The sequence below is a fragment of the Haliotis rufescens genome, unplaced genomic scaffold, assembly GCF_023055435.1.
Source record: "Haliotis rufescens isolate VD_foot unplaced genomic scaffold, xgHalRufe1.0.p SCAF_8, whole genome shotgun sequence".
NCBI classification, from domain to species: domain Eukaryota; kingdom Metazoa; phylum Mollusca; class Gastropoda; order Lepetellida; family Haliotidae; genus Haliotis; species Haliotis rufescens.
In genome coordinates, this window is record NW_025964372.1 from 31,714,340 (window position 1) to 31,730,039 (window position 15,700).

General features: G+C 40.9%; 1 protein-coding gene across 3 annotated transcripts in view; it reads left to right on the forward strand.

Moving 5' to 3' along the window:
• LOC124145519 (xenotropic and polytropic retrovirus receptor 1-like) overlaps positions 1-15,700 on the forward strand; it is a 48,323-nt gene that overhangs the window by 2,468 nt on the left and 30,155 nt on the right. For all 3 annotated transcript variants that reach the window (XM_046515300.2, XM_046515299.2, XM_048389965.1), the window contains one exon: positions 11,445-11,496. In XM_046515300.2, coding sequence (XP_046371256.1) covers positions 11,445-11,496 — 52 coding nt within the window. The remainder of the gene's footprint in view (positions 1-11,444; positions 11,497-15,700) is intronic.

Consider the following 15,700-nt stretch of genomic DNA (forward strand, 5'->3'; position numbering starts at 1 on the left):
ACTTGGAATAGAGTGAGTGAGTATGGTTTTGTGCCGCTTTTAGACATATTCCAGCAAAGTCTCAGTGAGGGACACCAGAAATGGGCTTTACACACTGTACTGATGTGGGAATCAAACTCGGGCCTTTGGCATGACAAGGGGACACTTTAACCACTACGCTACCCTGCCCTCCTGGTAATAGAGATAAAGAGAGAGATGAAGATTTTTTTCCTGTGTCTCGCATTTTTACTCACAACAATAAGAAAACAATGTTACATACCAGTAAGAGAGTAATTACGACCTGGCCAATTGGCACGTATATACAAATGAAATATGCTATAACTTTAAAGGTAGATAAAGTTGGATGATGATTTTATACTGTCGCCAAATTTTTTTTTCATATTAAATAAAGTAAAATTTAAGAGTTGTGAAGCATTAAATGAAATATGTGTCATTCAAGTCAGTGCCCCCCTGCTCCTTGTATATTGACCTTGCTGTCAACCCTTCACTGTGGCCTTGTATAAGGCCTGACTGTCAACCCTTCACTGTGGCCTTGTATATAGGCCTGACTATCAACCCTTCACTGTGGCCTTGTATATTGGCCTGACTATCAACCCTTCACTGTGGCCTTGTATATTGGCCTGACTGTCAACCCTTCACTGTGGCCTTGTATATTGGCCTGACTATCAACCCTTCACTGTGGCCTTGTATATTGGCCTGACTGTCAACCCTTCACTGTGGCCTTGTATATTGACCTGGCTGTCAACCCTTCACTGTGGCCTTGTATATTGACCTGGCTGTCAACCCTTCACTGTGGCCTTGTATATAGGCCTGACTATCAACCCTTCACTGTGGCCTTGTATATAGGCCTGACTATCAACCCTTCACTGTGGCCTTGTATATTGGCCTGACTGTCAAGCCTTCACTGTGGCCTTGTATATTGACCTGGCTGTCAACCCTTCACTGTGGCCTTGTATATTGACCTGGCTGTCAACCCTTCACCGTGGCCTTGTATATAGGCCTGACCGTCAACCCTTCACTGTGGCCTTGTATTTTGGCCTGGCAGTCAACCCTTCACTGTGGCCTTGTATATAGGCCTGACTATCAACCCTTCACTGTGGCCTTGTATATTGACCTGGCTGTCAACCCTTCACTGTGGCCTTGTATATAGGCCTGACTAACCACCCTTCACTGTGGCCTTGTATATAGGCCTGACCGTCAGCCCTTCACTGTGGCCTTGTATTTTGGCCTGGCAGTCAACCCTTCACTGTGGCCTTGTATATAGGCCTGACTGTCAACCCTTCACTGTGGCCTTGTATATTGGCCTGGCAGTCAACCCTTCACTGTGGCCTTGTATATTGGCCTGACTATCAACCCTTCACTGTGGCCTTGTATATTGGCCTGACTGTCAACCCTTCACTGTGGCCTTCTATATTGGCCTGGCAGTCAACCCTTCACTGTGGCCTTGTATATAGGCCTATCAACCCTTCACTGTGGCCTTGTATATTGGCCTGACTGTCAACCCTTCACTGTGGCCTTGTATATTGACCTGACCGTCGACCCTTCACTGTGGCCTTGTATATTAGCCTGTCAACCCTTCACTGTGGCCTTGTATATTGACCTTGCTGTCAACCCTTCACTGTGGCCTTGTATATAGGCCTGACCGTCAACCCTTCACTGTGGCCTTGTATATTGGCCAGACTGTCAACCCTTCACTGTGGCCTTGTATATTGGCCTGACTGTCAACCCTTCACTGTGGCCTTGTATATTGGCCTGACTATCAACCCTTCACTGTGGCCTTGTATATTGGCCTGACTGTCAACCCTTCACTGTGGCCTTGTATATTGGCCTGACCGTCAACCCTTCACTGTGGCCTTGTATATTAGCCTGTCAACCCTTCACTGTGGCCTTGTATATTGGCCTGACTGTCAACCCTTCACTGTGGCCTTGTATATTGGCCTGACTGTCAGCCCTTCACTGTGGCCTTGTATATAGGCCTGACTGTCAACCCTTCACTGTGGCCTTGTATATTGACCTTGCTGTCAACCCTTCACTGTGGCCTGTATATAGGCCTGACTGTCAACCCTACTCTGTGGCCTTGTATATTGGCCTGACTATCAACCCTTCACTGTGGCCTTGTATATTGGCCTGACTAACCACCCTTCACTGTGGCCCTGTATATTGACCTTGCTGTCAACCCTTCACTGTGGCCTTGTATATTGCCCTAACTGTCAACCCTTCACTGTGGCCTTGTATATTGGCCTGACTGTCAACCCTTCACTGTGGCCTTGTATATAGGCCTGACTAACAACCCTTCACTGTGGCCTTGTATATTGGCCTGGCTGTCAACCCTTCACTGTGGCCTTGTATATTGGCCTGACTGTCAACCCTTCACTGTGGCCTTGTATATAGGCCTGACTATCAACCCTTCACTGTGGCCTTGTATATTGGCCTGACTGTCAACCCTTCACTGTGTCCTTGTATATTGACCTGACTGTCAACCCTTCACTGTGGCCTTGTATATTGAGCCTAGCCACGATCAAGATAGGAGTAATTTCTTTTCTGTCCTTTTCTTTGAACGAAAAGCTACCAAATCACAGATCCATGCAATGCATTGAATAACATAAAACATTCAAACTAAAGGACCATGACCAAGGAGCCATGGTTAAATATATGATAGATAAGGTTTTGAGAATATGTCTAGCCTAACCATGCTAACTGGGCAGTAAATCAAAGAAAGAAGGGACGCACTTAAAATTTATACTCAACAAATAACTGGTCTTTACACAAGAAAGATAAGAATGTTAGGTTTTCAGTATAAATCTAGCCCAGCTGTGCAGCAAATCACAGTAGGAAGCACTCACACAGATTTATCAAGGGTTTCTACCTTAGGGCTCATTCACACATTCAGGATTTTGACTGCCGTCCTTGATAGGAACATTCCTGATTAAAATTTGTCAAAAGTCTGATCAAGATCCTGTGATATTGTTCAGGAAGCATCCCGATTCAGCCGTTTCCAGTCGAATTTCTCCAAATTCTCCCGTTCTCAATCCGAATTTAATCCGATTTGTATCTTCCGCATCTGTCCCAATTCTCCCAAATGCGATCTGACAGAGATCAGACAGTGAACTGACAAACATGGTTCGCATTCAGCAAGATCTGGATGCAATCTGGACTCACTGGATAAGAAACGGCAATGAACAATTCATGCCTGTTCATCACGACAGCTTCCTAATCCACAGGACACCGTCAAGACAACACAGGACATTGCTACGATTTTGATCCGATACAGCAGAATCTGTCACGACATTGTAATCCGACTAGATAAAATCGGCTGAGTTTCCCGAATGTTACTGGATGCACCATACTGTCGGGAGTTCTTGGCCGACCTCTCTGGACCTTTCCCAATCCGTAGGACTGTTATGAACGTATGATAGGCATTCCAGATCATTGAGGATAGTAATCCGACTTTTTCACTTTTCGTGTCGTAGCACTGTTTGATCTCAAACGGGAGACATAATCGGCTCTGTGTGAACCTGGCCTTAGTGCCGTTGCCAGGCAAATTTGGAAAATATTCTTGTTTAGTTAAAAATGGTATTTTTTAAGGATCTTATTGTCTTAATTTCAGGTGTTTTTAACGTTGTCTTCAACAGTTCAATACAATAATGTAAAATGAAGGTCATGTTATCAGTGAAATCATAGTAACCTCCACCAAGCCATCACATAAGTTATTCCTGTGAAGATCCGGGGTAGAATAGGTCTTCAACAACCCATGCTATGCTTGTCGTAAGAGGCTCGCTGACTTGGTTGATGCATGTCATCATATCGAAATTGCATGGATTGCTGGTACTAGGGCTGGCTAAAAAGATCGATAATCAATATGAATATTGTGTCATCGATAATATCTTCATGATCATACATAAGTTATTGTGATGAAATTAAGTTTTAAGTTAACAAGGCAGACTTGTTTTTGTCCACTGCCGAAGACGGAAAGCAACTGATTTTGTTATACCTTAAATGTCCACAAAATAATCCATGCATAAATATGTCACCCCTCACCAGTGACGTAAAATGGGATGTTTTGTCTCTGAGCTTTTTGTAGATTTGCTGAAAGTTACTTCACCGATATTTATCGATAATTGATCAATATTTAGTTAACAATTATTGATCTATAACATCTATATTGATAGCCAGCACCATTTGGTACCCTCTGACTAGCGGATCAGTGTGCATTTCTAAGGCTGTGTTTCAAGCCCAGTTTTTGATTTACTGCTGGGTAAAGATGTGAGTGTGAGAGAGACGGTATCTGTTGCAGCAGAGTGGCAGAGTGTTTATCACCAGTCACAAGTGAGGCTCATGGCTGTCCCTGTCGGGTGGCTGTGAAGCACACAGGACACACATGATCACCAGGACACACACGGTAAAAGGACATGCAGTAACTTGATAGTTTACACAACTCCACACATAATGAGGAAGGATTCTTTCAGTTTCAGTTTATGTTGCTGTGCATTGTTGAACTTTTTCAGTTTTTGGCTGAAGTATTTTATTCTGAGGACACACAGATCTGTGTGTATGTTTAGGCAGGGATACATGATATGGGCTTCTAACATGAGTATTTGCAGGGTTCACTCCAGGAATTTTCTGACATCGGCCTTTTATAGGAAAATTTCAAATATCCCAGATGCCCATGCAACACAATGTTACAATGCCCCACTGTATTTAAAAATGTGGGCCTTTTTAAAATTTAGGGGCTAAAAGCACAAAACCCCACTCTTGAATTATCCCTGTATATGTAAGGTTCCATTCCACAAAGTGATCTTAGTGCTAAGACAATCAAACATCTGTGATCATGGTGATAATGAATGGGAGTTTTAGGTTGTTTTTTATTATTTGCTCTTGTTATCTACTATGGCATGTACATGTATTTACAAAGGTGTGCCTGGAGCTTTTACATGTACGAGTCAACAGCCTATCTGTTATGGTGGGAGCAACAATTATTTCAGACACTGTAATGCTCTGTGGCACACTTTTCTATCTGGGATGGTTGGGTAGCCTAGTGGAAAAAGCGTTCGCTCGTCACGCCGAAGACCCAGGTTCAATTCCCCACATGGGTACAATGTGTGAAGGACATGTCTGGTGTCCCCTGCCGGGATATTGCTGGAATGTTGCTAAAAGCGGCGTAAAAACATACTCACTCACTTTTCTATCTCTGGTAATTATGGACTTCAGGGATAGATACCTGTAAAACAATATATTGACATGATCTTTGCACACGATGGTCTGTTACAAGGGAGGGTGGTACAGCCTTAAAACTTCGGTTGTTTCACCTGTTCTTACTAAATCTTAGAGTTTGTAGCTTATACTGCTTCACACACATCTTCCCAAGGCAAGGGAGGTAACTGACTGTAAAGTCCAGTTTCCACCCTTGCCGAACTTGGCTGCAATTATGGAGTTCATTTTTGCTGGACTAACGAGTCTATGCATAGTCCAATCAAAATTGCATAATGAACTAGACATCCAGTTCGTAAAGAACATGGACGAACATTTCGGTCGACTGCAGAATTTGCAAAGCATGTGTACCGCCAACTGTGCGTCAACAGATATTTTGCAAATTCTTTCATGTTTTTAATCAAGGTTCTCGCGTGGTTTGATGCACTTTGTGGGGTAAGACCAGTTTAATTACAATACAGATCTTGACTATCAAGCAGATTGTCTTGACTAGGCGCCGCCATTTTATTTGAAGCAAGTGCAAGTGATATTAGAGATGGAATCTGATTGGTCAAAAGGAGGAACATAGAGGGGACATAACTTGTTATAACCACTGGTGGCGCTAGGATAGCGCCTGGAATTTCCACCGAGTTCGGCAAGGGTGGAAACTGGACTTATATAATCAGTTAACGCCCTTGCCTCGGGAAGATTGCTTAACAAGACAAAAATGTTTGCTCTCTTCATCACTGAAGCATTTAGCTAGTTATTTTACAGTTCCAATTTGTGGCACACTTGAAGCATTGAGAACTGGTTCACAATTTTTACCCTAAATTGCTACTAGTCAGTGAGTTGTGGTGGGACGATACACCGATGCATCAGTTGATCGCGATATTTAACTTCCCGATACAAGTATCGATCACAGTAAAAAAATAAGTGAAAAATAATAATACATACCTTAAATGTTTACTATAATGGCTGTTCCACCAAACACTAATTAGTAGTGAAAATTAGTTGTGAAAAAGTAAATATTCTCATCCATTGCGCCATACTTGACACTGCCAACTGTAAATCGTCAGTGTGCCAAGTATTTGACTACCCTGTCGTATGAAAAAGATGGCTTATGCACCACTGGCAAGAGCACATGCAAGTATCGTGATACATATCGGATCGTGCAAAAGGTATCATGATACGTATTGGATCACACAGTTGGTGAGGACAACTATCAATGGATTTTTACTTGTCCACAGCACATTTTAGTTGTCTTATACTAGCAGACTACCATATTTCCTTTATTAAAGGCCGGGCCTTGATTAAACACTGGGGTAGGGGGTGTCTGAAATCAATAAACGCCAGGTCTCACTAAAAAATCAGGTGCTGTATACGTTAAAAAAATTGTCCCTACGAAACAGAAGCATTTTTGTAAACTTTTAAACTATTGTATCGAAGATGGATCTGAGCACATCTTTAGTTGGAAATTGAAATTATAAACACCAGGCCTCAATTTAACATCAGTGAGAAAGAATGTCTGAAAGAAATATACTCATCCGCATTTTATTGAGGAAATACGGTAGCCTTACTTTCAAAGGCTGGTGGAATCACTGAGTGATGACTCCAGTTCTGTCGGCTGTGTCCCCATTATGTATGGAGTAATTAGACACCTCCTTTGTCTGCTGGGTGATAATAGTCTGTGCTGATTATGCAGCATGTTGTTAACATAGATATGATAGAGGGTCCTGATAGATTTTATTGACTAGCATCAAGCACCTAAAGTACTGTCGTAAGCATTAGATTGGGTAAAAAATGTTTTTCCTTTGAAACTACTGAAAGATGAAATACTACTTATCCTTAAAGTAACAAGACATAGCAAATGACTGCAAGTTGACACCCTCAGTTCCAAACAAATTTAGTGGATCACGGAAAGATTTGCAGAAAATCTAAATTACTGCAGAAATACTGAAAAATTGCGGAATTTGCCTTTTGTTATCAATCCATACACTAACTTGGATTTTGGGCCCTTGATTTTTCGAAAATTGAGTTTGTACTAATTGTTGAAGGGGAAGTTTACCACAGAATTTACTGCAGGACTTTGCAATTTTTGCTGCAGAATGTGTCTGGGACTGCAAGTTGTACATGCAATTTGCTGTGCAGAAATCTATGAATCCCGGTTTGCCCTAGTTATGGGTTTTACCAAACTGATAAACTAACTAACCATGCTCGCTCCTCACTAACTAACCATGCTCGCTCCTCACTCACTCACTCACTCACTCACTCACTCACTCACTCACTCACTCACTCACTCACTCACTCACTCACTCACTCACTCCACCTCCCCTTCAGGACCCTCAGTGAAAACATCACTGAACCGTTTAACTGTATCACTTCAAAATACACTGGGAGAAGAGATCAACCATATGCTAATATCACTAATTGTCATGTTGTGGCCTGATGTTGGTGATAAATACGAACTGATGGTGGTAAAGCCATGATTGACAACAGGCACTGAAAGCTTAGGATCAGACTTAACTGTTGTGTCATGTCTGTTCCATCAACAGACTTGCATAAATAAAGTTATGATTGACATGTGGTATGTTGTAGAATACACTGGATTGTTGTCCTGCACCATGACCGTGGAATATATTTATTTCATGAAAAATGATAATCTAGAAACGCATACAAAAGCAGTCTAGCCAGCTCAATCAGCATAGGGAATCTTTTTTTATTTTTAGAGTCAAGAAGGATATTGTATGATATAAGATTTCAGAGACTAAATGTTAATCTAACTGGATAGAGGTGGCAGACAATGAACACTATTTATTTGCATGAGGATTGTCATTGCTTCTGTATGAAAAAGTCCATGATATAACATCAATTTAGTTAAAAACTTACCTTGCAGGCTCATGCTATAGGCGATAACCCTTCAACTGCTAATATATCACACAATATATTTATATGCTGAAAGTTTCAAGTGGCTTCTTTGATGTGAAAGATAATAGACATTCTAAAAGGCAACTAAACGATAGAAATTTTATTTACTCTCTAATGTGTTGTTTTTAATTATTACTGAATCAAAGCTTTAAGGTCATTTGGTAACACCATCTGTTAGTGACCTAGGATACAGACAAGTCTTACACCAGTGTTTCACTGTACATGGTAGCTAATGACACAGGGGATTCCGGGGCTGTGTACATCCCCTGCCCAGTGCTTGCCCAGTGTTCCCACTTGATACTGCCAGCCCCGATGGACTGGCAACTCTGAAAATTACCAGTCCCGTCCAATTTTTGTCAGTTCAAAATTTGTAGAAATAGGAAAACTCATGAAATTTACCTTGTTTCACTTTTTTCAACGTTACTTTTAACCTCCATTTTGGTTCAAAATTGATATTTAACACAAGTAAAAGGAATGTTATTTCCTTGCATTAAAAATAGACAACAGGAAACCCATGACAAGCTGACGTCATTCAAAATATATACTTTGTTGATTATCGCAGTGTTTTTGTTCAACAGCAAAGATTTATGAGGTAGTTAATTTGCCGTCTAAAGGGACTGACACTCACATGAATTACCGGTCCAGGCCCAATTTTACCAGTAAAAAGATGGTAATTACTGGTAAACGGGAACACTGTTGAGACAGACACACACACAATACAGACACATTTACACACAGACACAGACACACACATACACAGACACATACACATACATACAAAGAGAGAGAGACACAGACACACATTTACACACAGACACATGTATACACATACACACATATACACAAACACATGCACACAGACACACACACACACACACACACATACAGAAAGACACCGAGCTAAACACATACACACATACAGAGAGAAGGGTCTCTCTCTCTCTCTCTCTCTCACACAAACACACACACACACACAGACATATACAGAAAGACACCGAGATAAAAACACACACATACACAGAGAGAGGGTCTCTCTCTCTCTCTCTCTCTCTCTCTCTTTCTCTCTCTCTCTCTCTCTCTCTCTCTCACACACACACACTTCTATCATTTTCCTACTCCTAGACTTTGGGCCCATTGTAATTAATTAGGTCGATACATCCTCTCAGTGACTCACTCAGACCAGACCAACTGACCCACTCCTGACATTGTGACTTGAATGTGTTGAAGCTTGTACAGTAGGTTAGGACTTACACAGGTATATAACTGAAAAGGGATATTTGTATTCTTTTCACTATTTATAAAAGTATTAATAACAAGAAACACTGTCATTTTGATCTCTGATATACCGGGGTATAAAATGACCTGACTATTAATCTGTCGCTACTGTCTGGTGTGCTGTAGGCTTAGATTATCAGAATTTGTGTTGGGCCTGTTCAGGAGATGTAAGTTATACCCAAATATCCCGAAAATGTCAGTAAAAATTCACAAATTGCTATTACAAATTTTGGCAATTCATGTTAATATAGTTATTTGCACAGGGGACACAGAGGAAGAGGATTTAATGCTTAGTTTTCCATTATTGCAATAGTACAATGTTAAAATAGTTTGAATTTAGGAAAATGACTTTTTTAAAAATACCTATTTTGAACAAAATATTGATTTTCTCCCTATTTCCCTACTAAGAGCACTTAATCTGGACTCCTAGATAATCCCTGGGTTGACATATCTCCTATCAGCCCTGTCTGTTGGCACAAGGAAAGAGCTTGACCATGTGTTATCGCCAGTGCAGATACCTGGTGGTGGGGCTACTCATCTTAAAGATATCTATAAACTCTGGAGACAAGCATGTGCTTCAACAAGATGGGACAAATACTGTTGCAGGATGGAAATTTGAATCGCAAGGATAAAATGGAGATAAGAAAAGATACTATTATTTTAGGATTAGAGTAGAACTATTTAACATGTCGCTTCAGGGTCAACCCGATAATGTTTCTAGGTTTGTCAGCACCATACCTGTTCTCGTGGGTTTCACCAAAGTGGTAAATGTGTTAGAACTGCATCACTTCAGGCTTTCCTGGGGCGGTCGGGTAGCCTGGTGGTTAAAGCGTTAGCTCATCACGCCGAAGACCCGGGTTCGATTCCCGACATGGGTACAATGTGTGAAGCCCATTTCTGGTGTCCCCCGCCATGATATTGCTGGAATATTGCTAAAAGCGGCGTAAAGTGGCTTTCCTCCCAGCCGAAATTTAACTGGAATACTGTTCAAAGTGGCATTTAACCCAAAACACTCTCACATGTCGCATCAATATGATCCATAAAATCTTTCACGATGTTCACTGATATTTATTTCTGTAATATGTTTTAATATCTCAATAGGCCTGTATCAATTGGAAAAACAATGACTGATGTGATATATTTTATCATACTTGATTTGCGGATCCACTTAACCTAAAATTGAGGTATGTTGAAAAAATGTGTGAAGCTTTTTATTGTATTGCCAAGTCTGATAATCACACTTGTGAAAAAAGCACAAATGCAAATTGTTTCCCTGCCTGACCCAGACAAGTGATACCTGCTCAAAGTATGTAACTAGGATGAATACTGTTCCCATCTTTTTTGTCATTCTGGGCACTGGGGTAGCCTAGTTGTTAAAGCATTTGCTTGTCATCCCAGGTTTGATTCCCATCATAGGTACAACATGTGAAGCCTATTTCTGGTGTCCAACGCCATGATATTGCTGGAAAATTGTTAAAAGTGGTGTTAAACCACACTCACTCACTCATTGGCTTTCAGAGTAGTGGGTGACTTTCTCCCATGTAAAAACTAAATCACGAAGCATGCTAAAATGACGAATAGAGATTCTGGTGGACAGGCTCACTGGTTGATTGCTTCTCTGATGATTCCTTTTTCTCAGATCCTAGACACATTTTTAAGCTGAATGTTTGTGTACATCTCTCAACCTTCGGTCATGCAGTTTTCAAGTTCATTGAGGTCGTAATAACTGGTGTTCCCGCTGCTGAAACATGTAACCAGTGTTTGAAATTCTGGGGAGTCCTTCTATCCTTGCAGTTTGTTGCTAAGGCAGTATGTAGTATTTTATGGGTATGGGTATTTTTTTTCCCCCAATCCTTGTTGCCCTGTGTGTCGGGCATGGGTAGTTTACGTTTCTTGGTTTGTCAGCACCATACTCATTCACATGGGTTTTGCCAAAGTGTTAAAAATCAAAGACCTGCATCACTGGCATTTTCCCACATCATGATATATCTGAAATACCTCTCAATGTGACATGGACCTCCACTCACTCACTCACTCACTCTTCTCTGTTGTTTCAGGCCATGAAGGAGATGCTGTATGAAGCTCAGGAACAAGCTCCATCACTGGAAGGTGAGTATACTCATTTACCCTTACTAACGCACATTCGTCACAACTCGCTCCTTTCCGTAACCAGCAAGCAGACTTGTCCCCCTATCGATGAATGTTATGTGCGAAAATACGACAAACCAATCAGAATGCGCGTGTGACTTCAAGGACTTTGGTCAAAGAATCCTTCAGGGATAATTTTTTATTTCACATATGTCTTGCATCTAAAAATATAACACAGATACAGTTAAATGTGTTCAATCATACTGTATAAATACTGTAAGTAGCATTTGGAATATATATTACATAGAGAAAATATATGTGAATCATTATGCAACAAGTTGACAATTCTTTTAACTATGCCTGTTTGCGCTTAGACAGAACCCATTTGCAAAAATGGCCACAAGAGGGGCACGAGTCGCTATTTGGCTTGGCCTGGAATAACAAGAGTTGGTTACAAATAACAAATGCGTTGTTGTAAACAGAAATGTACCCTGATCAAAACCTGATACAGGAATGTAGCCTTGCTGGCCAATGCACTGGTGCAGATGAATAAGTTAATTCAAATAAGTATGAAACAATTTTCGGTTTCACATCTAAGCAAAAACATTGCATATTGCAGGATGAGTTGTTGTTGGGAATGGTGACAGTGACGTCGAGATTTAATGGATGTTATCAGAAAAAATGATTAGAGCCAGTCCAAACACCCCAGTCAAGACATGATGAAATGAAGTCTTCCATTGAAAGCACTCATCCAGTTGTCCGAGGGCTTTCAGTTTCTAGTTGGGATACATTTCTGTGTACCTGGTGTCCATTTCACGACCACTACCCCCTTCAGCCCACATCCCCATTGTTCAAGAAACCAAGCATTGCTAGGCATATCATGACTTATCTCCTTGTCTTTTGTATGTTTACTGGTTAAGGTGAATTCTCCCACAGAGATCTGGTTAAAGTAGGTCCCCAGCAACCTGTTTGTCATATGAGACATCTATGTTGTATCAGGTGGTCAGGCTTGGGGACTTGCTGATTGCTTGTACCGTGTAGCAGTCACTGACACAACTTAGGAGTCTATCATCTCCAAAGCATCAGCTTTTAGATTTTATTGTTAAGATATGGACCATTATTAGCTGAGCTTACTTGACCGAACAGATTTTTACTAGACACAGGCTTTTGACTAGTGGTTAAAGTTGCAGACTGATGCAGGTTGTTGCATGTACCATCAACACTGGCTTCCTCGGACTCCAGTACTTTCAAAACTAAGTGCCCCCGACAGACGATTTTTGGAAAAAAATCTTTATTAAAAAAAACTTAGAATTTTTTAAAAAGTTCTTATTTTCTTAGGGGCGGTCGGGTAGCCTAGTGGTTAAAGCATTAGCTCGTCACGCCGAAGATCCGGGTTCAAATCCTGACATGGGTACAATGTGTGAAGCCCATTATGGTGTCCCCCCGCCGTGATATTGCTGGAATATTTCTAAAAGCGGCGTAAAACCAAACTCACTCACTCACTCACTCACTTATTTTCTTAAATTCAGAGGTATTTTAACATTACATGTGACCCACCACGAGATAAGGGACCTTATGGGTGAAAATCACATTTTGACCAATTCATTATTATCCCCCGCCGCGCGAAAGCGCGAAGCGGGGGATATAGTATTCACGACCGTCCGTACGTACGTCCGTACGTCCGTCCGTACGTCCGTCCGTAGGTCCCACCTGTTTGTTGCCGCGATATCTCAAGAACTAAACACTGGATTGTCTTCATATTTGGAACTATGGTGTATATACAGATTCCGCAGACACCAGTCGGTTTTGGTGACCTTGATCCCATTTTCAAGGTCACAGCAGACAAATCTGCTTTTAGAGTTGGAAAACGGTGTTGCCGCGATATCTCAAGAACTAAACACTGGATTGTCTTCATATTTGGAACTATGGTGTATATACAGACTCCGCAGACACCAGTCGGTTTTGGTGACCTTGATCCTATTTTCAAGGTCACAGCAGACAAATCTGCTTTTAGAGTTGGAAAACGGTGTTGCCGCGATATCTCAAGAACTAAACACTGGATTGTCTTCATATTTGGAACTATGGTGTATATACAGACTCCGCAGACACCAGTCGGTTTTGGTGACCTTGATCCCATTTTAAAGGTCACAGCAGGCAAATCTGCTTTTGGAGTTGGAAAACGGTGTTGCCGCGATATCTCAAGAACTAATCCCTGGATTGTCTTCATATTTGGAACTATAGTGTATATACAGACACCGCATACACCTGTCAGATTTGGTGACCTTGACCCCATTTTCAAGGTCACAGCAGGCAAATCTGTTTTTGGAGTTGGAAAACGGTGTTGTCACAATATCTCAAGAACTAATCGCTGGATTGTCTTCATATTTGGTACTATGGTGTACAGGCGGGGGATATTTCGTCACTCTGTGACAAATACTTGTATTTACAGTATTTTCGGCACACAAAAATACAATTCACAAGCTTCAATTCATATTTAGTACAAACATTTTGACTCATTTTCTGACTTTTAACTGCTTATGCAATAATAACTGTTTTTAGACATGATCTCTGAAAAATTGAAAGTAGATATGTATGCCGAAAGGATTTTAAATAATGATGTTATTACAATACAAGTTAACAAGAGAAAAATAAGATATTTTAGTTCAGTCTGCACACTTGGCGATCTTCACTAAAGTAAGTTGACGTCCAACGTCTTTATGATGTCACAGTACAATTGTATCCTACCACCCATAAGGTCCCTTTTCTCCTGGTGGGTCGGTCACATATTATGAGATTGCATTTAATGCATTGGTATAAAACTAAGCATGAAAACCTGTTTCGTCTTTACTGGTCCTGTGGAGGAGAATTTATGGATGTCAACGTCTTTATTATGAGGAATACAAGTTTTCAGAGTATATACTTACTCCTTCATCAGGTGAATAATAAAGAAGTTGACATCCATAAATTCTCTTCCTTATGTGTATCACTTCTAAATGCCATTCAACATGTTCAAAGACGTTATTGGTCCTGTTATCAGTGAAATACAGGTTACCTCTACAAAGTCATAAAATTAGTTATCATGGTTATTATCTTGAATTTGGAAATATACGATTCCAATTTGGGAACTTTTCATAACATTTGCTGCAAACTTGGGGTCTTATATCAGCCAGTAGTCTAGATATATCCTTGGATATAGCAGGAATATTTCTGACTGTCGTGTAAAACAACAACAACAACTACATAATTTATAACAAGATATCATCAATTATACCATTACAGCATCTCAAAACAATTACAACTCAACAACAAGAAACAACTTTCATTTCATGTCATTAACTCGATCTTTGGTTCCACAGATTACGACAACGCTAATAAAACATGTAAAATGTCATTTGAAAAGGACTTTTTTTATTCTGCCAATGCAAACTTGTATGTGCACTTCAAAAAGACAGGTTAAACTGCAATACATTTAAGGTTAAAATAAGTTAAATAATACAGTGCATGTGTAACATACTTTTTTAAAATCATCTGAAATAATTTATGCATTCCTCTAGTCTGTCTTACAGACCCTGATACAAATATATATCAAATACAGCCCATGCAAGTCTATAATGTTTGGCAAGTCTAGATCACTGCAGTATCTGAAAATGAAGAGAGTCACTGGGCTCCTTTTTATTATTGTCCCCCGCCGCGCGAAAGCGCGAAGCGGGGGATATAGTATTCACGACCGTCCGTACGTCCGTCCGTACGTCCGTCCGTACGTCCCACCTGTTTGTTGCCGCGATATCACAAGAACTAAACACTGGATTGTCTTCATATTTGGTACTAGGGTGTATATACGGACTCCGCAGACACCAGTCGGTTTTGGTGACCTTGACCCCATTTTCAAGGTCACAGCAGGCATATCTGCTTTTGGAGTTGGAAAACGGTGTTGCCGCGATATCTCAAGAACTAATCTCTGGATTGTCTTCATGTTTGGAACTATGGTGTATATACAGACACCGCAGACACCAGTCGGTTTTGGTGACCTTGACCCCATTTTCAAGGTCACAGCAGGTAAATCTGCTTTTGGAGTTGGAAAACGGTGTTGCCGCGATATCTCAAGAACTAATCGCAGGATTGTCTTCATGTTTGGAACTATGGTGTATATACAGACACCGCAGACACCAGTCGGTTTTGGTGACCTTGTCCCCATTTTCAAGGTCACAGCAGGCAAATCTGCTTT